We start from the raw sequence: 17,838 nt of genomic DNA on the forward strand, positions 1-17,838 counted from the left end.
AAAAATGTACACAAATACTGATATCAACTACTGTACATTTTCTACTTAATACAGCCCAGGGTGTGACAGGATTATGTAACAATTAAATTATATTAGTGTCTTGTTATATGATGTAGCTAATGCACAATAGTCAGCAAGATGAGGAATATTGCAGCTCAAAATGAAAAACAATCTTAATTGAATTTTAAGTTATATGAATCAATCACTCAGTTGACACAAGTTGCATTATCATTGTTATAATTTATTTTTTATCTTACTAATATTATTGGTTTCTAATATAAATAAGTCATAGAGTGTGGTCTATAACTGATCTGTAAAGGGTCCTGAGATAACTTTTGTTATGATTTGGCACTATAAATAAAATTGAATTGAACTGAATTGAATTAACATGAGATAAATAAATACTCCATAATTCTCCAACTCACTAGGTTGAGTGCTATGAGTGTTACAGTATGATATGATATATCGATATGATTGCGTTACATGGCGGCATTACAATGTTTATGCTGTTTAAGGTGTAGTCCAGTCGTTAAATACACGTAACGTTAGAAGTGGAAGTATAAAGTAACAAAGGTAAAGTCATAATTACAGTACTTTACACCTCTGTAGGGTTTCCATAAACTGATGTTCCACGCCCGCACAGTTGAGGGCGGCCATGCTTTGAAAAGCTGTTTGCTAACCATCCTGAGTGAAACCAGGAAAAAGAAGAAGACAATAACTTTTAAACGTTGGATGCCGGGGTGTGCTGCTAACGTTATGTCGCCCTCGTCCAAGCGGTATCACACAGTGCTGCCCACAACTTACAGAATCACAATGGACACCAGCTCAGTGTTATTAGGTAACAACTATAACTTGTTCAAGTGGTTAGCTCCTCGCTTAGCTAACGGTAGCTAACTGCCATTCGAACATGATAGTTTACGGACGTGTCCACGCTACTTTATAAACTATGTTACCTAGCAACGGCAGAGATTTTAGCTAGTTTGGTCACAGCTGGAGACGGCGGCTAACGTAACAGTTAACGCTACTTTATGAACTACGTTATTCAGGTGTACCGTTACCTAGCAACGGCAGATTTTAGCTAGTTTGGTCACAGCTGAGACGGCAGCTAACGTAACAGTTAACGCTACTTTATGAACTACGTTATCCAGGTGTACCGTTACCTAGCAACGGCAGATTTTTAGCTAGTTTGGTCACAGCTGGAGGCGGCAGCTAACGTAACAGTTGACGCTACTGTATGAACTACGTTATTCAGGTGTACCGTTACCTAGCAACGGCAGATTTTTAGCTAGTTTGGTCACAGCTGAGACGGCAGCTAACGTAACATGTGACGCTACTTTATGAACTACGTTACTTCAGGTGTACCGTTACCTAGCAACGGCAGATTTTTAGCTAGTTTGGTCACAGCTGGAGACGGCAGCTAACTTAACAGTTAACGCTACTTTATGAACTACGTTACTTCAGGTGTACCGTTACCTAGCAACGGCAGATTTTTTTTAGCTGGTTTGGTCACAGCTGGAGGCGGCAGCTAACGTAACAGTTGACGCTATTTTGAACCTGTACTGATGCTGAGTGGAATTGAACTAACATATAATAATAAATATATACGCAAGTGTTTTTAAAGGATGGATAGAGTTGTGCCTAGAGGAAAGTTTTACTGGAGGTCCTTAGTACAGGACATAAACTTGCTTCTACCCTACAAATATTGGATCTAACAATGCTAAAGAAGTACATTTTAAAATACTGCACAATATATACGCAGTCAGTAGTATCATTGCTAAGTTTATAGATGATGATGATTATTCCTGCACTTTTTGTAAAAATAATACAGAAACAATGTCACATCTGTTTTTTAAGACGTGTTGGAGTGGTGTTGAATCTAATTTTTTTATGCTGCTAACTCTATCTACTCTCTTACCCTTAAAGATGTTATTTGTTACTATTTAACCGAGAAGATAATACTCTTGAACACCTGCTGAACTTTGTTATCCTATTCGCAAAATTATTTATTCTCCAAACAAAAAAAAATGCTAAATCTGTACCAAAATTTGCTCCTTTCCTCCTAGAATTGGCCTCTTTGCTTAAATCTCTGGTCTTGGTAAATAAATAAAAAAAGTAATACCTGACTGAGTCATTATGAAAAGGTTTAACCTGGAAGCCACTGTTTAAACTATCTATTTTATTTATTTAGTTCTAGTTAGTATTATATAATTAATTGTCTGTTATTATATTTTTATTTTTTATACTCTCTTTGGATTATTTATTAATTATCTAACCAATGTGCTGTTTATTGTATACCTTGTATTTTTGTAAATTTAAATTGTTCAATAAAGGCGCAGTGTTGCCTAGCAACGGCAGATATTGTCAGTCAGTACGATGAAAAAATAAACTTGGACAGCAACGCACAATTTAACCTTTTTTTATTGTGGAAGTTTTGAATCCACAATTACAGAATCTCATTAAAAACTACCTTGAGCTGTATAATGTCATCTTACATCAATTTAACATCTATGTAATCTAATTTTAAGCAGCTCGGTGCCTACATTAGTGCTTGATATTAATTGTCACACTCTGCTTTAGGTGCACTATAGCAGTGATTTTGCCTGATGATATCTAAGTCAAAGGCCCAGTTGGCACCCCTGCCATGGACAGAGATCCTTGCATATTGGGTGCTGTCCTTTGGCTCTCATCTGTACTCTTTCTACCAACTGCACAGGTTCTCCAAAGGTAAGATAGATAGACTGATACATGTACATTCAATGATTTGAGAAGAGACGGTCAAGAAAAAGGAAGCTCATGAAGTAATTTCCTGTTTTATACCTCAGAGCATGAAGCCGGATTAGAGAGTGAGTCCCAGTTGGGAAAAGGCCTTATTAAGGGGTTTAAAAGGGTAAGTTCAATGTTGAAATGACTGATAAAAAAGTCAATTTTAAGTCCATAGTCTTTGTATCCAATTTAAACTATTGTGTGACATAAGGCTTAAGGTTGATACATATAAAAATAGTTTCCGTAACACATTTTGACCATTGAAAGCCTCTATTCAACTGGCTCCTGGTGTACTATAAGGGTCAATGGTGAAGTTAGTTGTTTTTGTCAGGACTCATCAGACTTTGAGTGGAGTTTCTGGACTGAGTGGGCTAAGAGGTCTTTGCTGTGGACTCTTATTGGTCATGGCGTGATATCGAGATTGACCAGCGTCTTCTACCCCAAGGTAAGGAGCAGCTGCTACAGTGCTTTTAAGTGGAATATTGCTATTATCAAGTGCGATGGTTTAATCCAACACATGCTTTTTATGTTTCTCTTAAAGCTCAGGGTGCCAGCACTCACGATATATGGGCTCTTAGCAGCCAGCAGTGTGTTGGGGATTAAAGGTGTGTGTGTGCTGCTGGTACATTTGGGCCTGTCCTTTTCAGCTGCCCAAGTGCGAAAGCCCACTGTGTCATGGGCCTGCAACCTGCTGCTGCTCTCCACACTTTACATCCAACCCCTCCAAGAGATCCAGGTGGGTTGTATCACCTGGAATATACTTGTTCCTAAACTTGTCTTTGTTTTGCGTTAAAACGATAAAACTAACAAGTAAAAGGTATATTTCATAACAAAGTAAAGACATTTAAAAAGCTTCTTTCTAGTTCAGTATGTCTCAGCTAAATCGTTTTTTTAGTCTCAAAACAATCAAACAAACAAGGAACAGAATCTAAACTTCATGTGTGTTACTGTTACTGATCAGATTTAACCAGTTTGTTCATCTATCATTTCATTATCACTATATCAGAAATATATGGAGAAATTATGAGAACAAATAGAAATAAGAAAAAAATAGAAATAAGAAACTGTGCATTCAACCACAGTCTATAGCAACTCTATATAGAAAAATGTAAGAAATGTAAATATGTGCATTATACTACTACATAGAAACAATATATATGGAAAAATAGAGGTAAGAAATGTGCAAAAATTGGTCAATATTGCCCAGTTGAAGATATAAATAATTAAAGGTTGAAGCAGCTGACATGGATGAATTAAGTGCAAAGGCCAGGTGTCATATTTGCAAAGAACACAAGAGGGCACACGATGACTAGAGGACACAACCATCTGGCCTCTCAGCTGCAATACTCTGTGTTCATACCACAAGATACAAGTTGAGTGAATTTGTTGAAATCATGCATACTAAGCATGTTATTGCCAGTAGTTCCTGAGTATTAGAGGAAGGGAAAAGCATTTGATAATACTAGTGTGAGGCAGTGGGAGACATCCTAACACACAACATATACATATATTTTTATAGTCAAACATTTATTGCAGTGAAAATAAAATAATAATCACAACATGATATTTTACTAAACTACCTTTTCTTTAATAAAACACAATAATGAATTGCAGACAAGAAAATGTTTTTAATATGACTGTAACTGAATGAAATGAGACTGAACTCAATTCTGTCTACCTTCACTTTCTCACATTTAGGGTCATCTTAACATCTTCCTCTACTCCAGTTGATGATTGGAAATTGGAATTTATTAAGTGAAATTGACTAAACAGACCTGCGCATTAGGGCTGCAACTAACGATTATTTTCATTGTCAGTTCATTTGTCCATTATTTTCTTTAATCATCAATCAGTGGTTAGGCCTCTAATATGTCAGAAAATGGGGAAAAATGTCAATCAGTGTTCCCAAAACGACATCCTCTTTTGGTCTACAGGTCACAGATATTCAGTTTACTGTCATAGAGGAGAAAAGAAACCAGAACATATTCACATTTAAGAAGCTGGAATCAGAGAATTTGCCTTGTTTTTCTGTACGTAAAATAACAAAAAAAAACTCTCTACAGTGCATGTTTCTAAAAATCTGCTTCTTTCACTACTGTTCTCACTCTCGCATAATATAGAAAACAAGTGGTATCCACAATATCCTAATATTCCCGGTTTAGCAGACCTCATTAAAAGTTGCCTCGAGCATTTAGTAGTGTGTTCTGTTGACAGATTTTCATAACCGCTTGTCTGACTGTGCTGTAATATGTGTCATATTTAAAAACAGAGTGATTTCAAAAAGCATATCTAAATTTAGTTTCAGACTGTCACTATTAATACAAGGATTCCTCATGAATGTGTTGAAAATAATTGGCCTTCCTTCGGTGTTACTCAGAGAAGCTGGTATAAGACTGAAGAGGAGTACTATCTGCTACTCTTCAGTGTCGCTGTCTGTGGCCTACGCTTCATCAGCTTTAGCCTGGAGCATTGCTGGTGCCCTCTAGACCGTGGCGGAGTTGTGCAGCTCTGTTGGTTGTTTTCGTACACATTCTATCATCCTTTCTTCTACAATGGACCCATTATCACATACAAAGACTACGTTGAGCAGGTAAGAGAGCCAACGAAGGCTGCTCCTGAATTAAACTGCGATTTAGTCTGCATCTTTTATCTTTGTCCGGATGAGGAGACCGCTGCTTCTAAGTGCACATGATCTTGGGTTCACTTTTTGTTCACATAGGCTGTATTTGCTCTTTTATCACACATCTGGGGTTTGTCCCTCTGGTAGTGAATGTTAAACCAGCAACGCGTAACAACACACTTTCTTTCTACACTTGCAGATGCGTAGGCCTGCTGACGAGTGTGACAGGGACAGATCTGTTTTTAGTTACTTGGTGCTCAGATCAGGACGGATCATACTGTGGTGGTGCATCGCAGAATACATGATCCATGCAATGTACATGCACTCCATCCAGTCTAATGAGACCTACTTGGAAATCCTTCCTCCCTGGGCCTTGGGTAAGTCTTTATACTGCATGTATTTCTGCCTGTTATGTGCAGTAAAACATTGATTTTCAGCTTTAATGCTTCCCTGTCACTTCAGACACACTGTGAACATGTTTTCAAGATGCAGTGTTTAGAAACATGTCCCCCCCCCTACAGGATTTAGTTGGTTGTAAAACTCCATCAGATACGCTGATTTCTGTCTAACTGATTTGGCTTGATTCATAATCCAGTCGTCGTGATCTGTGGTGTGATTTTGTTCATATTTTAATAAAGTGACAGAATTGGTGTCTTAAGTATTTATTTATTTATAATCAGCCAGGTTATATACCCCCTAATAACCCCTTTGTGTCTTTGCAGGACGCTTCCTGTCCTAAGTTTTAGGATGTGTTATTTACGCAGGTGGCGGCTGCTGTGGTCTTTAGATTATTGTGCATTTTACTGTTGTTTTCCTGCTGACTGTACTGCAAATTGCCCTCCGGGGACAATAAAGATCTCTCTTGTCTAGATACCCAGCCTGTTGATACGTTTTAGATGCAGCTTCTCTTGGACCTTGAAGTTAAATCACTAATTAATGTATTCAGTCAGTCATTTACTCATTCATCGTTGTCCTAGTTGCCTCCTAGTTGCTATAAGCAGGTATAGAAACTAAATCATGATTTTACGAGCCTTCTTCTTGTAGTTCTCAGCTCTTAAATGTCAGCTGCGTATGATGTTTGCCAAGTTCTTACATCATCTATTGATCAATCCTCTGTTGCTGTCTTCTTTTGAAAAATGTTTTTGGGGATGTTCCCCCTTTTTGAACTGAGGATCTAAAAATTAAGGTTGTCGTTGATGCTCTCCTGATTGAAGAGGCCTCTTGAGGTGAATTTGGGCTGTATAAATACAATTTACTTGACATATAACACAGGTAAATTGTCTTTAAAAAGTAAAGAACTTGTTTTAATCATTAAAATAAGAAACATGACATTGAATTCCTCTTTTTCCCCCTTGTCACAGGTGGTCTGGCCCTGGCTCTTGTCCAGTTCTTCTATGTGAAATATCTGGTGCTGTTTGGTCTTCCGTCAATGCTGGCTACTTTTGATAAACTAGTCCCTCCAAAGCTTCCTCGTTGTGTCAGCATCATGTACAGCTTCACAGGGATGTGGAGGTAAGATCATACAGTGGAACATATTCCAGTTTACACTACTGACACAAATACAGGATTATATTGGTCGTGCAGTATTCCATAACACTTCAGTGACTGGAAAAGCTAGCATCCCTGTTGTTGCTGAGGAAAAGTTCAATTTTGTCAAGTGCCTTAAGTGCTCACTCTCGCTTTGGTAATAAGATCCAGACAGGGCACAGTGAATTGTCTCATTTTGTGTCATTACTCGCAATCAGAACAATAGGTCACCTCTACACAAGGAACGTATTCTTTCAGACTCAAGCTATAATGGTTTGTTCGCTAGGAGCATTCTTACATCTACAGGCTACATTTTGTCTTTTTCTCCTTAAGGAAAAACAGGTTAGTAGTCAACAAAGTAAATCATGAATCAAAACAAAACCCGTCAATATGTTAAACTCACCAATCTGCGTGTGTCAATTTGTCATTTTATAACACAGTCCGACATAAGAGCATGAAAGAACATCAGTGATGGTGTAGCATGGGTTTACCCCATATATTCAGAGTAAGAGGTGGGCGCCAGGCAGGAAAAAAAACATAATCCTAAACCTGTCACTTAATATATAAAATATATATATATAAATATTGATATGAATAAATTGTCGAGATTATCCAGATAGTGCGTTACCCCTCGCTACAAGAATACACAAGATAAAAAAATAAAAATATCTGTTCATTCTTTTTGTATTTAAACCACAAATTAATCAAAATAAATGGTATTGGAAAAACAGTTGTGAGTCTCTCATTAAAAAAATGTCCATTAAATCAACAGAAGCCAAATTTTAGAGACCTGATGTGAAAAGCAAATGTCCCTTAATGAATAAACTGTCCGGCAGGAGGTAATGAGCAGGGATAAGGGGCAGTGCAAAAATAGATGCAATTAAGCTGAGGTTACAAGGGAAAATGAGGGGTTCTGCACATTAACCCATGAGGCAGGAGAATAGGAGAAGCCTGGAGAGCTGCATGAAAGGAGACTTAACTTTTGTAGTTCCAATAAAAAAAAGGAAGTCCGCAGTTAACAACTGAGTAGGTGAAAGAGGTAGTTGCATAGTGTTCATCCAAACCTGCTCCGGGGATCAGCTCACTTCCAGCATCACATTGTTTCCAAAGCAAGGAACGACTCTGTTTACTTTTACATACGTCACTGCTTTTTATTTTTAGAGTGAAGATGTCCTGGCATTGGATAAAGGACCTCCTTTAGACACTTTCACAGATCTTTCTTTTCTCCTCCATACTCCGAGGTTGGAAAGGGCTATTCTGTGCTTTTCTTTCACCTTTATGCCACACTCTTTTAGCACGAGTTTGAAGACACACACATAGACACGCTCATGTCATACGGAGTTATTTCTGTCCTTCCTACCTCTATAAAAGTAAACGTCATGATGCTTGCTACATTTATTGAGCTCATTTAACACTTTTGCGAGCAAAGGAAAAAGACTATGCCTGATTTGTACTGAAGGGGTCACAATTGCTCGAGTTAAGTGAACACACACATTGCAGTGCTTGTTACACAGGGATGAAGCACCTTAATCAGCAAGACTTCAGTAATAAAAAAAAACAGGCAAAAGCATTTCCACTGCTTGGAAATATATTTATGGACATTCAGGTATAAGTGATGGTGGGCATTTTGTTTCACAGTGCAATTTGTGTCTACCATTTAGCACAAAGAAATAGACTGCAAAATATGGTAATGTACACCCAGTTACCAGTGCATTAGGTACACCAATAGCTAGAACCAATGCAGGCTTGTTAATACAAACTAATACAGTTTTTGTTGGTCATTTTGGCTGCAGCAGTTTGTGGTGCTGATGAATTGAATTGCATTTAAATCTTATTATTTTGTCCAGCCCTTTTTATATCAATAAAAGGAAGGCTAAATAACAGAAACCTCCCTCTAAATAATGCATTGCAGCTAAACAGCATCACAAATGACATCCTCCATCTTAATAATAAAGATCACATTCTAAGGACAAAGACAATTAAGTTGAATTAACATCTTTCTAAAGTACAACTTTCAGAAAGGTAGGGTTTATTGCAGGACTGTTGTATTAGACTAGGGGTGGGCAATTCCGATCCTAGAGAGCCACTGTCCTGCATGTTTTAGGTTTCTCCCTACCCTAACACACCTGAGTCTAACAAGACTCAAACTGTGACGAGCATCAGCTGCTTGATAACGAGCAAATCATTAGAATCAGGTGTGTTAGATCAGAGAGAAACCTAAAACATGCACGAGAGTTGCCCTCCAGCACCGGACTTGCCAACCCCTGTATTAAACTGCATTAGATTCAGCCACATGTACCTAATAAACTGGCAACTAAGTGCATGAACAGGGTTTGGACAGAACAAACATGTAATTCAATGCAAACCTCATCCAATTAAAAACATGCCAGTCAAAAAAGCAGTGTTGTTGTGACTGAGTAAAATCCTGATTCCATCCATCCATGGTTATACTGTAAAATAACCAGTAGAGTTGTATTTCTCATAGCAAGATACTCACCCTACATGTAATCAACAATGAGAAAATACCGTCTTAATTCAGAGCACATAAAACTAAGATGGACGGCTGTGTGTGTGCAGTAAAAATGCACCGACTGTAGACCAGATCGACCAATGTGCTGACACCGATGCACTCCAATCCGGCCTGTGTGTGCTGAGCTGGCCAATGTTGACAGCGTTGATGGAATGCATAAAGCTGTCCAGTTTCAGCTTCAGTTCATAGGCTCCACACGCAACATAAAAACAACCCTTTTTCTAATCTTCTTAATGACAAAGAGTGTGCACACAAACATGCATCCATCATACATCATGAATATGTTTATATGGGGCCAAATGCTCAGGTGTTTCAGACTCGGTGCTATATTATTATGTAAATCTGTGACTCATTATTTTTTTTTGTTCACTCTCAGACACTTTGACGAGGGCCTGTATCGATGGCTCATCAGGTAAGAGGCACTTCTTTTTCACTTTCTGCAATTTCCCAGCTTGGGATCAATAAAGTATATCTATTCTATTCTATTCCATCAGAAGTGGACGGACTAATTCAGACGTTAATGCTGGCTAAACATGTGAAATGTCATCTAAATAAAATAATAGTTTTGGAACATCTATCTATGTCTTTCCATTTATCTGTTAAATCTGTGTGTACATCTAAATTCAAATAAACTTTATTGGCATGACGGATCAGAACCACATATGGCCAAAGCAGTAAACAATTGGCCGTGATAGATGATACGCAATAAATAAAGGCCTACAATAATATGCATACGCATTAAATAACAATTCATACCATCAGCAGCTGTAATACTTTTATAGATGTAATTTCTCAGAATAGTTTACTACAGAGCTTGTTTCTCTTGGTGTAGGACAACAGTTTTCCCAGCTAATACAGCACACTGTTTTTTCTCCTCACATAGACATGGCAGTTTCTGAGGATCAGGGAGATGGAGAAACTCAGGATGTATATTATTTATGATCTCAAAGCCTTGTGTTTTTCGCTGTATAGCAAGAAGTTGTATTCTGTCTCATCCTTTCTTTTCTGACAAAGTGAACCCAGCCTGGCCTCCCTGGGTAGTCTGTTCTGCCTGTATCTGTCTGTCTGTTAGTGTGTATTGCCTTTAATGTAGAATAGTGTGTGTTTAATCATACTGTACATGTTATTTATAGCACACTTATTGGAAAGAGCTCATTTCCCTGCAGGGCATTGAACTTGTTGAATAAGCTTATAAAGGTGCCATTCTCCAGCTGCCTGCCTGCATGTTTCATGATAATGGACAAGGATGCTGCATTTGCATGTAGGCTTTCTCATGATTATGAGGCTGGATGTTGTTGGTGAATAGTTCTTCTGTTGTGTTACTGTTCCCGCACCCTGGAGAAATGCCTCCTTGTTTAATATGTGCATATGTAATATGAGCATTATGTATTTGCTCACTTGTACTTTGGACAAAAACGCACTCTGTTAGTTTGTCTGCTTTTTAATGATGCACACTTGGCTGAATGCAGCCTATTGGGAGGTTATGGTCGTCTCGGTAGACGCGGGTTGCTACGTTAAGGCAACGCTTAAGTTGCATGGTTGTCAGAATACACACTATTATTCAGTGAAAATGTTCCATTGTCTTGGTTATTGTTTGCTAATTAGTTTTTGCATTGACGCGTATGATGGCGTACATGTACACCTGCTTTTCAGATGTTTAGAATGAATTTCTGCTCCGACAAGTTTGCTATGGATACCAGAATTTAAATTGCAAATGCGAGGTTCCGTTTTAATCTGTTTCCGTTGGACATTGTTTTTTCCTGCTTAATAGCATCGCTTGCAATTATCCTACTGCAGATGCAAAATGAGACCCATGACACAGTGCCCCGACGTTCTTTCTTGTGAAAGTGCTTTTAAAGAGGTTTTAATGCAGTTCTGATATTCTGTCGAAATTGTCTGAAGAGTGCTAGATGAGCGCGTAGGTGTTAAATGATGAGCTCTACATGACTCACTGACACCCCGTCTCCCTGGGCAGCTAAGTGGCTCATTCTTCACCATTCCATTACGCTTCCCCTCTCTGTATGCCACCGTGTCTCAGCTTTACTGTTTAGAACAGTTTTCAACCAACACAAGAGCCCTTACTGGCCGTTTGATTGAGTTATTGCTGCTACATATGAGGAGGAGGAGGAGCATTTGATCCCAAATGGACAAAATTGTAAATTACGTGGGGGCATTGATTGTACTTAGCGCAAGAAAGATCAAGCACACCGTGTTGCTCTATAAGAGTAAAGAAACCACCAATAATATTCTAAAACAGTCTCTAAACATTGTATGCATGTCGTCTGCAACAGGGCCGCACAATATTTCCATATTATATCGATATGAGACCAGATATCATCTTTGATTTTAGATATAACATAAGGTGTCCTTTTTTTAAAGGCTGCATTACAACAAAGTGAAGTGAAAAGTCATTTTCTAAACTAATCTGACTGTTTTAGCTGTTCTATTGTTTGCCTTTACCAACTGTGTCATTACGTTACTGAGGATGTTTTTAATTTAAATATCATTTTGTACATATTTTTTGAAAGCACCTATAGTCAACCCTATACAATATTGATATGGAGGTATTTAATCAAAAAATATTGTGATGTTTCATCTTCTCCATATGGCCCAGCCCTAGTCTACACCATCTGCTTGCATTAGTGAGGTGCTACATAACACATTGATTACTCAGATATGAATGTTTATCCTATTTATCATATCCTATCTATCCTCTCAAAGTGATCATATTTTAACATCTGTTTTGAGCCTGTCTACATCTAGATTATTTAAATAGACAGATAGGATCTGAGTGTGTTTAGGTATTCAGCTTGCTCTTGCTTTAACACTCTGGTTCCTGTCCATCTGTTTTGCACCTACTTTCATCCTCCAATATGGCCAAGCTGGCCGCTCTATCTAAGGCACAGAAAATGCTGGCTCATCCTTCAGGAACATTGATTATCCACAGGGTGGCTGAGATAATGAGTTCCCAGCTCAACACTAGACAGAATGTGAGGCTTGTTTCCAAGTGTGTTGGAGTGATGTAGCATGTCGAGACTCTCTGTACCTCTGGGACAGCCATTTTTCTTCCACGGCATGCACCACAATTCTTTAGATATTATTTCCATCATGTGGGCTATCATGTGCTAATTTTACACCACATAGGGTAGAATAGAAACCCTGTATTGTCATTGCAGTTAAGTGAAATAAGTGTAATCTCATTTAAATCACATTAGAATGAAATGCATGCATTGTGTGCCAGATATTTTGTTGAAATCGGATCTTAGCCAACCAGAATAAGAGCCAGCTGAAGTAATGAAAGTTAAGTCAATTTGACATAGAAAGTGGGTTAAATGTGTTTTGGTGTGAATCACAGAAACCACTTAGGAATTATTAACCCAGTTGCAACATTATTAACAACTTGGTGAGACTGATATTCCCCCTAGTGCCTCTATTTTTGCACTGGACATCAGAGAAATCAGTGTATTTGATGAAAATCCAATGAATAGGAGATGATCATTTGTGTGACAGGTGTTTTTGCCATTCATCGGTGGGTTGTGGGGCCATTTCCAACCCCCCTTTGTTTTGCATCTGCACTATTTACTGGCTGGAGTATATCTGTGTCCTCTCTCTGTAATTCTTTACAGTTTTCTTTGTGTCAGACAGGTTATAATGTCCCTTTTAAGAGCTGTTAACATTTTATTTATTCTGATTGTGTTTAGAGATTTATTTGTTCATGTACTCATGTTCCAGATACATCTATGTGCCGTTGGGAGGTTCACACCATGGTCCTCTCTACAAGATGTTATCCACTGGCCTTGCGTTCGGATTCGTCTGCCTCTGGCACGGTGGTCATGACTACCTACAGTACTGGGCCCTGATGAACTGGGCTGGAGTTCTGGTGGAAAATGGACTGAAGTCTCTCTTTGCCTCATCCTTCATTCGCTCCTTTGTTGTAAGTTTTAAATCGAATTTACCCCCGAGTAAGTTTGCTAAAAGAGAGCGAAATTGCACATAGTAGAATACATAGTGTAGTTATAATTCCCTGGTTATACTAATTGAATTTTCAGTTAAGAACATGTGAACAAAATTTTTCCCGTAGCTAGAAATAAAGGGGTCATGTAATCTGATTTATTACAAGATAAAGCCTGGAGCTGCTACAGTAAGTACAGACGAACTGGGCGGATCCTGTCACATCTAATTGGCATGTAAAGTTAACAGCGCCCAACATTAATGTGAGTAAAAGTCTGTTTCCAATACATTAATAATAGATAGGTTCTGGGCATTGCTTTCGCTTCTTTGGCCTCTAGCACAGGGAGAAGGTTCATGTTCTCAGAAAAGCAATAAAGTCTGATTGCAGAGTTTATGGTCATAGAGTTCATTAGCACCTGGTGCTTTGCTGCTTTTTGTTTCTCAGATTTATGATGAAAAGCTCCTGCGGTTCTCCTGTGATTTACTTATTTATTTACTGATTTCCCAGGAGCAGAATTTCTCCGCGGCGATGGAAAGGCGCTGCATTGCCCTGCTCTCAGCGTACTCCACTGCCATGCTCATCCTCTCTAATCTGGTGTTCCTTGGGGGGGCACATGTTGGCAGGATCTTCTTGAAACGTGTCTTTATTCAAGGTAAATTGCCTTCCACGACACTATACAATATGATGAATATAAGACAATGCTGCCGTTCAGTAGGTCTGTACTGTATATTTAGCAGCGTCTCCAGTGGATGTTGAGGCTCTGATTACATTGCGGCATTTTATGCATCTGCATTAGTAAACTCTCCCCAACAGAGAGACATCTGCTTCGTGGTTGTGCCAGTCCCTGTTTTGCTCCCTGTGCTTTATTTGGCTCATTTGGTACCTAAAGCAAGATGGCAGGCTCTCCTGAAAGCATGTCTACTCATGATAAGCAGTCTGAGCTGCACTAGCCGCTGGGTTGAGTACACAGTGAGTGCAAAGAGCTCAACCCTGATACTCCATTATATAATATAATAATATAAAAGTATTAACAAGAGCTGTTAATTAAAGCTGAATTAAAATACATAATGCACTTATATTTATAGCAGCTTTAATGGAGTTTTTTTGGCCACTTTAAGGGAAGTGAAACACGCTGTGCACACAACAGTGAGATCATCTTATAAAGCTTGTGTTAGTGTTATTTGATAGCAGCCTATTTACACACCCAGCAGACCCGGAACATCATTAGCGTTTACCTTCTGTTAATGTCACACAGTCTTTGTGCCTCTTAAAGTTGAGCCTAAGCAGCCTGATGAAGGTCATATTCCAGTTAAGCTTTATTGTGACAGTAAATATTAGTTGGAACCTGGGCAGGCAACAATAAAACCGTATGAATTTTCTAGTAGACTTGGTGTATATAAGTTAAGAGAAGCCTATAAATAGGGGCAGGCTATTTTAAAATAGCATCTCTATTGTGAATTATTAAGAGTTAGACCAAGAAACCATAGAAATAATCTCAGTTTGCCTTTATGGAGGTCCATCCAAACCATTAATATACCAGAAATAAAGATACAACACGGCACTGCCTGATGCTTACATGGGCCATTGAATTTAGTTGCTTTCACTGAGTACTTGTCTTTGTACCTTTAAATTGAAATGTAATTGATCCACCAGAAACGGCTGAAGCCATTCCTTGAGTCTGGCTGCATGTGTCTGCACATTAAAGCCACCGTGGGGGAAATGTGGTTTACTTCATTAACATGAGATCAATGCTTTTAAATCAGCCTCTCAGGGAATTGCACTGGTGCAGGTGGTAGCGTAATTGCAGACTTTGACCTCTCTGGTGAAACGTACAAAAACAAATTCCTAATCACACTGCTGTAGTGGTAATGTGTGTATTTTATCTTCAGATTCCAGCCATTAGCCCCCATGTAAGTTTACTCTGAAGTCATAGCGCTAAGTGACAAAGGGTTGTTAAAATTGTAGCATACCAATAGAGACAGTGCATAATACTAAAATATGAATCATTACATTAATAGCTAGAATTAAACCTTTATTTGAAATGGTGCTTTCATGTCTGTTTGAATATAATATTAGTTAAATTACAGTACTTGCACTTGCACAGTAGGACATTTAGTTTCATCTCCGGTTGCCAGTTCCTAGCAGTTCCTTAACCAGAGTCTAGCAGCTGCACTGTGACACAGCAGAATTTTGAGGTAAATGCTACAGTCAGCCTGTGTGCATGCTCACAATGATAATGCTAATATGATGATGTTAAGCATTGAAATTAGCTAAACCTTCACCAGCTCCAGTATTAAAGTGATGAACACCTTAATGCATGAAAGTACTGTTACTTTTGGTATTTTGATGCTAATACATAAAAACATGACTTGCACTTGTAATAAGAGTATCTCAACACTGTGGTTGACTATTTCTTCCACCTCTGGTTTTCTACTTTACTGAGAAACGCAGTCCCTCTTATCACTAATCAGTTTTATATTTAGTTTTGCGTAACCCTCTGCAAGTGGTCTTTTCACCTCATTTGAACATGAAGCACTCTGTTAATCAAGAAGAAACTATGGTGTAATAGCACTGGCTGATTAGAGTCATAATAAAATGCAACTGGAGGATATTTTATTTAACATAACTCCAAAATGGCAAGTAGATCCATCTTACAGTCATGGCCAGACATAACTCACATTTGACTAGTGGCGTATGCTTCCTTTAAGTTCTTGTTTTCATTCTGTTAGTTTAAAGTCAGTCACAGCAAAGGTTGGCTGATTGGTTGAAGCTAATCTATTTCACACTGATGGCTTTACTGAAATTTACAAAACACAGGGACGGGAAAAGCATGCTCATGGTGCTACCATTGGCTAGCATTCATTGGAAATCATGCAAATGTTGTGCTTACTATCCGATTTGTTTTGTGCAAACTTCACAACGCTTCAGCATAGAAATATATTTATCAGCAAAAATGTGGCTTTTCTAGCCTCAGCCCATGTTACCTTTTTCTTCCACAAACAGGCAACGGACAGTGCAGCTGGGCATAAAGCAGCCTGTGTGTATGTGAATCAGATTTTGACATGAATGGAAAAGAATAGACCATTGAAAAGCATTGTGGGTGCAGGTGCATGTTACTGAGATAATCTGGAGGCAAGCCAGGGGAGGAGGAGCAGGCAGCTGTCCTTACCTGCCTGTTCGATCCGCTAAGAAGCAGCTATAAATAGAAACTGTATAAAAAGAATTACCATACCACAACACAGTACAGCATAGAGAATAAACCAACCTATTTACTACTCTCTGTCTCTGTAGTAGCAGTCTAAATATTTACAGTCAGAACAGATGAATACACTGGTTTTCTCCTCATTTCAGGCTGGTCCACCATGGCCCCGCCTATGCTGGCTTTCCTCTATTGCTTTGCTCAGATTGGACTTGAGTGGACTTCTCACCCACCATGAGTCACCTTGACTTTGTATCGGAGTGAGAATCCCTGCTAGCAGAACAACCTGCTGAGTCCAGTGCCTTGTCCTCACCAGCCAGAGTCTCTGTGGCGAACCTGGCTCACAGCCACAGAACCCTTCCAAACCTGGCTGGAGTGCAGCTGAGCAGCCACTTTTCACCACCTGCAAGACCGGGCAAAATCTGTCTGTAAGCTAAGACTCAAAGGATCAGTGCTTTCCTTCTTTGTGGGAAATGTAAGTGCACACAAACTGTAAAAGAATGAGTATAATACTTTAAATTCATGGCAGTCTCTGATAGGAGCCTCTGCAGTCGTTTCTACCCAATAAGCTACTCTGACTCACTCGTTTTCTAAGAAACTGTAAAGAAAAATATGGCCCTTGAATCTGTCTCGGTTATATGGCTCTGATAAGGTATTGCTCAGTGGTGCGGTAAGCTGTAGAAATGCTAATTTTTATATTTACCGTCCTCCTGTAGCTCGCCACAAACACAGTTGTGTATTCAGAGGTAGACAGGCGACTGAATAGAGCAGCGGGAACCTGATCATCATAATTTCCCCTGCAGATGCAATAGAAGTAGAATGACACTAATATTAGTAGATATATTGCTTATGTGCTTTAGAGGGACTACACACTAACTTTTCATTAAGCACATTAACAATGATAGATGACATTTAGCCACTGGAATGCAGAGGAAAGCTTTTTCCATAGCAACGGTGTTAGAAAAAACACAAGCTGTTTGTTTTGTGCTTATGTTGTTATTCAATGCCTTGTATCTCCAAAATGTCAACTGTATAATACCTCAGTCTATGTTTGTAGTAAAACCTTGTATTTAAAGTTTAAAGTCCCTCTTAACTGAAAAAATGTGTTTTTCTTATGTTGTTTGTCTCTAAAATGTCCTAACATTGACTATAGTGGTTTGTATATGAGCAAATTTTGTCACTAGAGAGGCGAGAGATGTCTGCACTTCCCACTGTATCCCAGGCAAGCTTTAGTGGGAACGTCACTA

At 38.8% G+C, this 17,838-nt stretch overlaps 1 protein-coding gene across 2 annotated transcripts; it reads left to right on the forward strand.

Annotated features, from left to right (window-relative positions):
- Nucleotides 1-703: 703 nt before the first annotated feature.
- hhat (hedgehog acyltransferase) lies at nucleotides 704-17,604 on the forward strand. 2 transcript variants are annotated; one of them, XM_083923483.1, is made up of 12 exons: nucleotides 704-838; nucleotides 2,578-2,724; nucleotides 2,823-2,887; nucleotides 3,095-3,208; nucleotides 3,305-3,499; nucleotides 5,141-5,353; nucleotides 5,583-5,760; nucleotides 6,745-6,895; nucleotides 9,817-9,852; nucleotides 13,173-13,374; nucleotides 13,900-14,044; nucleotides 16,744-17,604. In XM_083923483.1, the coding sequence occupies exons 2-12, from the start codon at nucleotides 2,604-2,606 to the stop codon at nucleotides 16,827-16,829; spliced, it is 1,506 nt and encodes a 501-aa protein (XP_083779609.1). In that variant the 5' UTR covers nucleotides 704-838; nucleotides 2,578-2,603; the 3' UTR covers nucleotides 16,830-17,604. The 2 variants fall into 2 exon arrangements, with proteins under 2 accessions (XP_083779609.1, XP_083779610.1); XM_083923484.1 differs by having other exon boundaries at nucleotides 13,906-14,044.
- Nucleotides 17,605-17,838: the final 234 nt, after the last annotated feature.

The sequence above is a fragment of the Echiichthys vipera genome, assembly GCF_963691815.1.
Source record: "Echiichthys vipera genome assembly, chromosome: 11".
Classification (NCBI taxonomy): domain Eukaryota; kingdom Metazoa; phylum Chordata; class Actinopteri; order Perciformes; family Trachinidae; genus Echiichthys; species Echiichthys vipera.

What these genes read in the sequence shown, in the direction of transcription:
- hhat (XM_083923483.1), top strand. Translation starts at nt 2,604, where the DNA reads ATGATATCTAAGTCAAAGGCCCAGTTGGCACCCCTGCCATGGACAGAG. An exon ending in AACCCCTCCAAGAGATCCAG is followed by an intron (nt 3,500 to 5,140) that starts GTGGGTTGTATC and finishes GGTGTTACTCAG; the next exon opens with AGAAGCTGGTATAAGACTGA. An exon ending in AGCTTCACAGGGATGTGGAG is followed by an intron (nt 6,896 to 9,816) that starts GTAAGATCATAC and finishes GTTCACTCTCAG; the next exon opens with ACACTTTGACGAGGGCCTGT.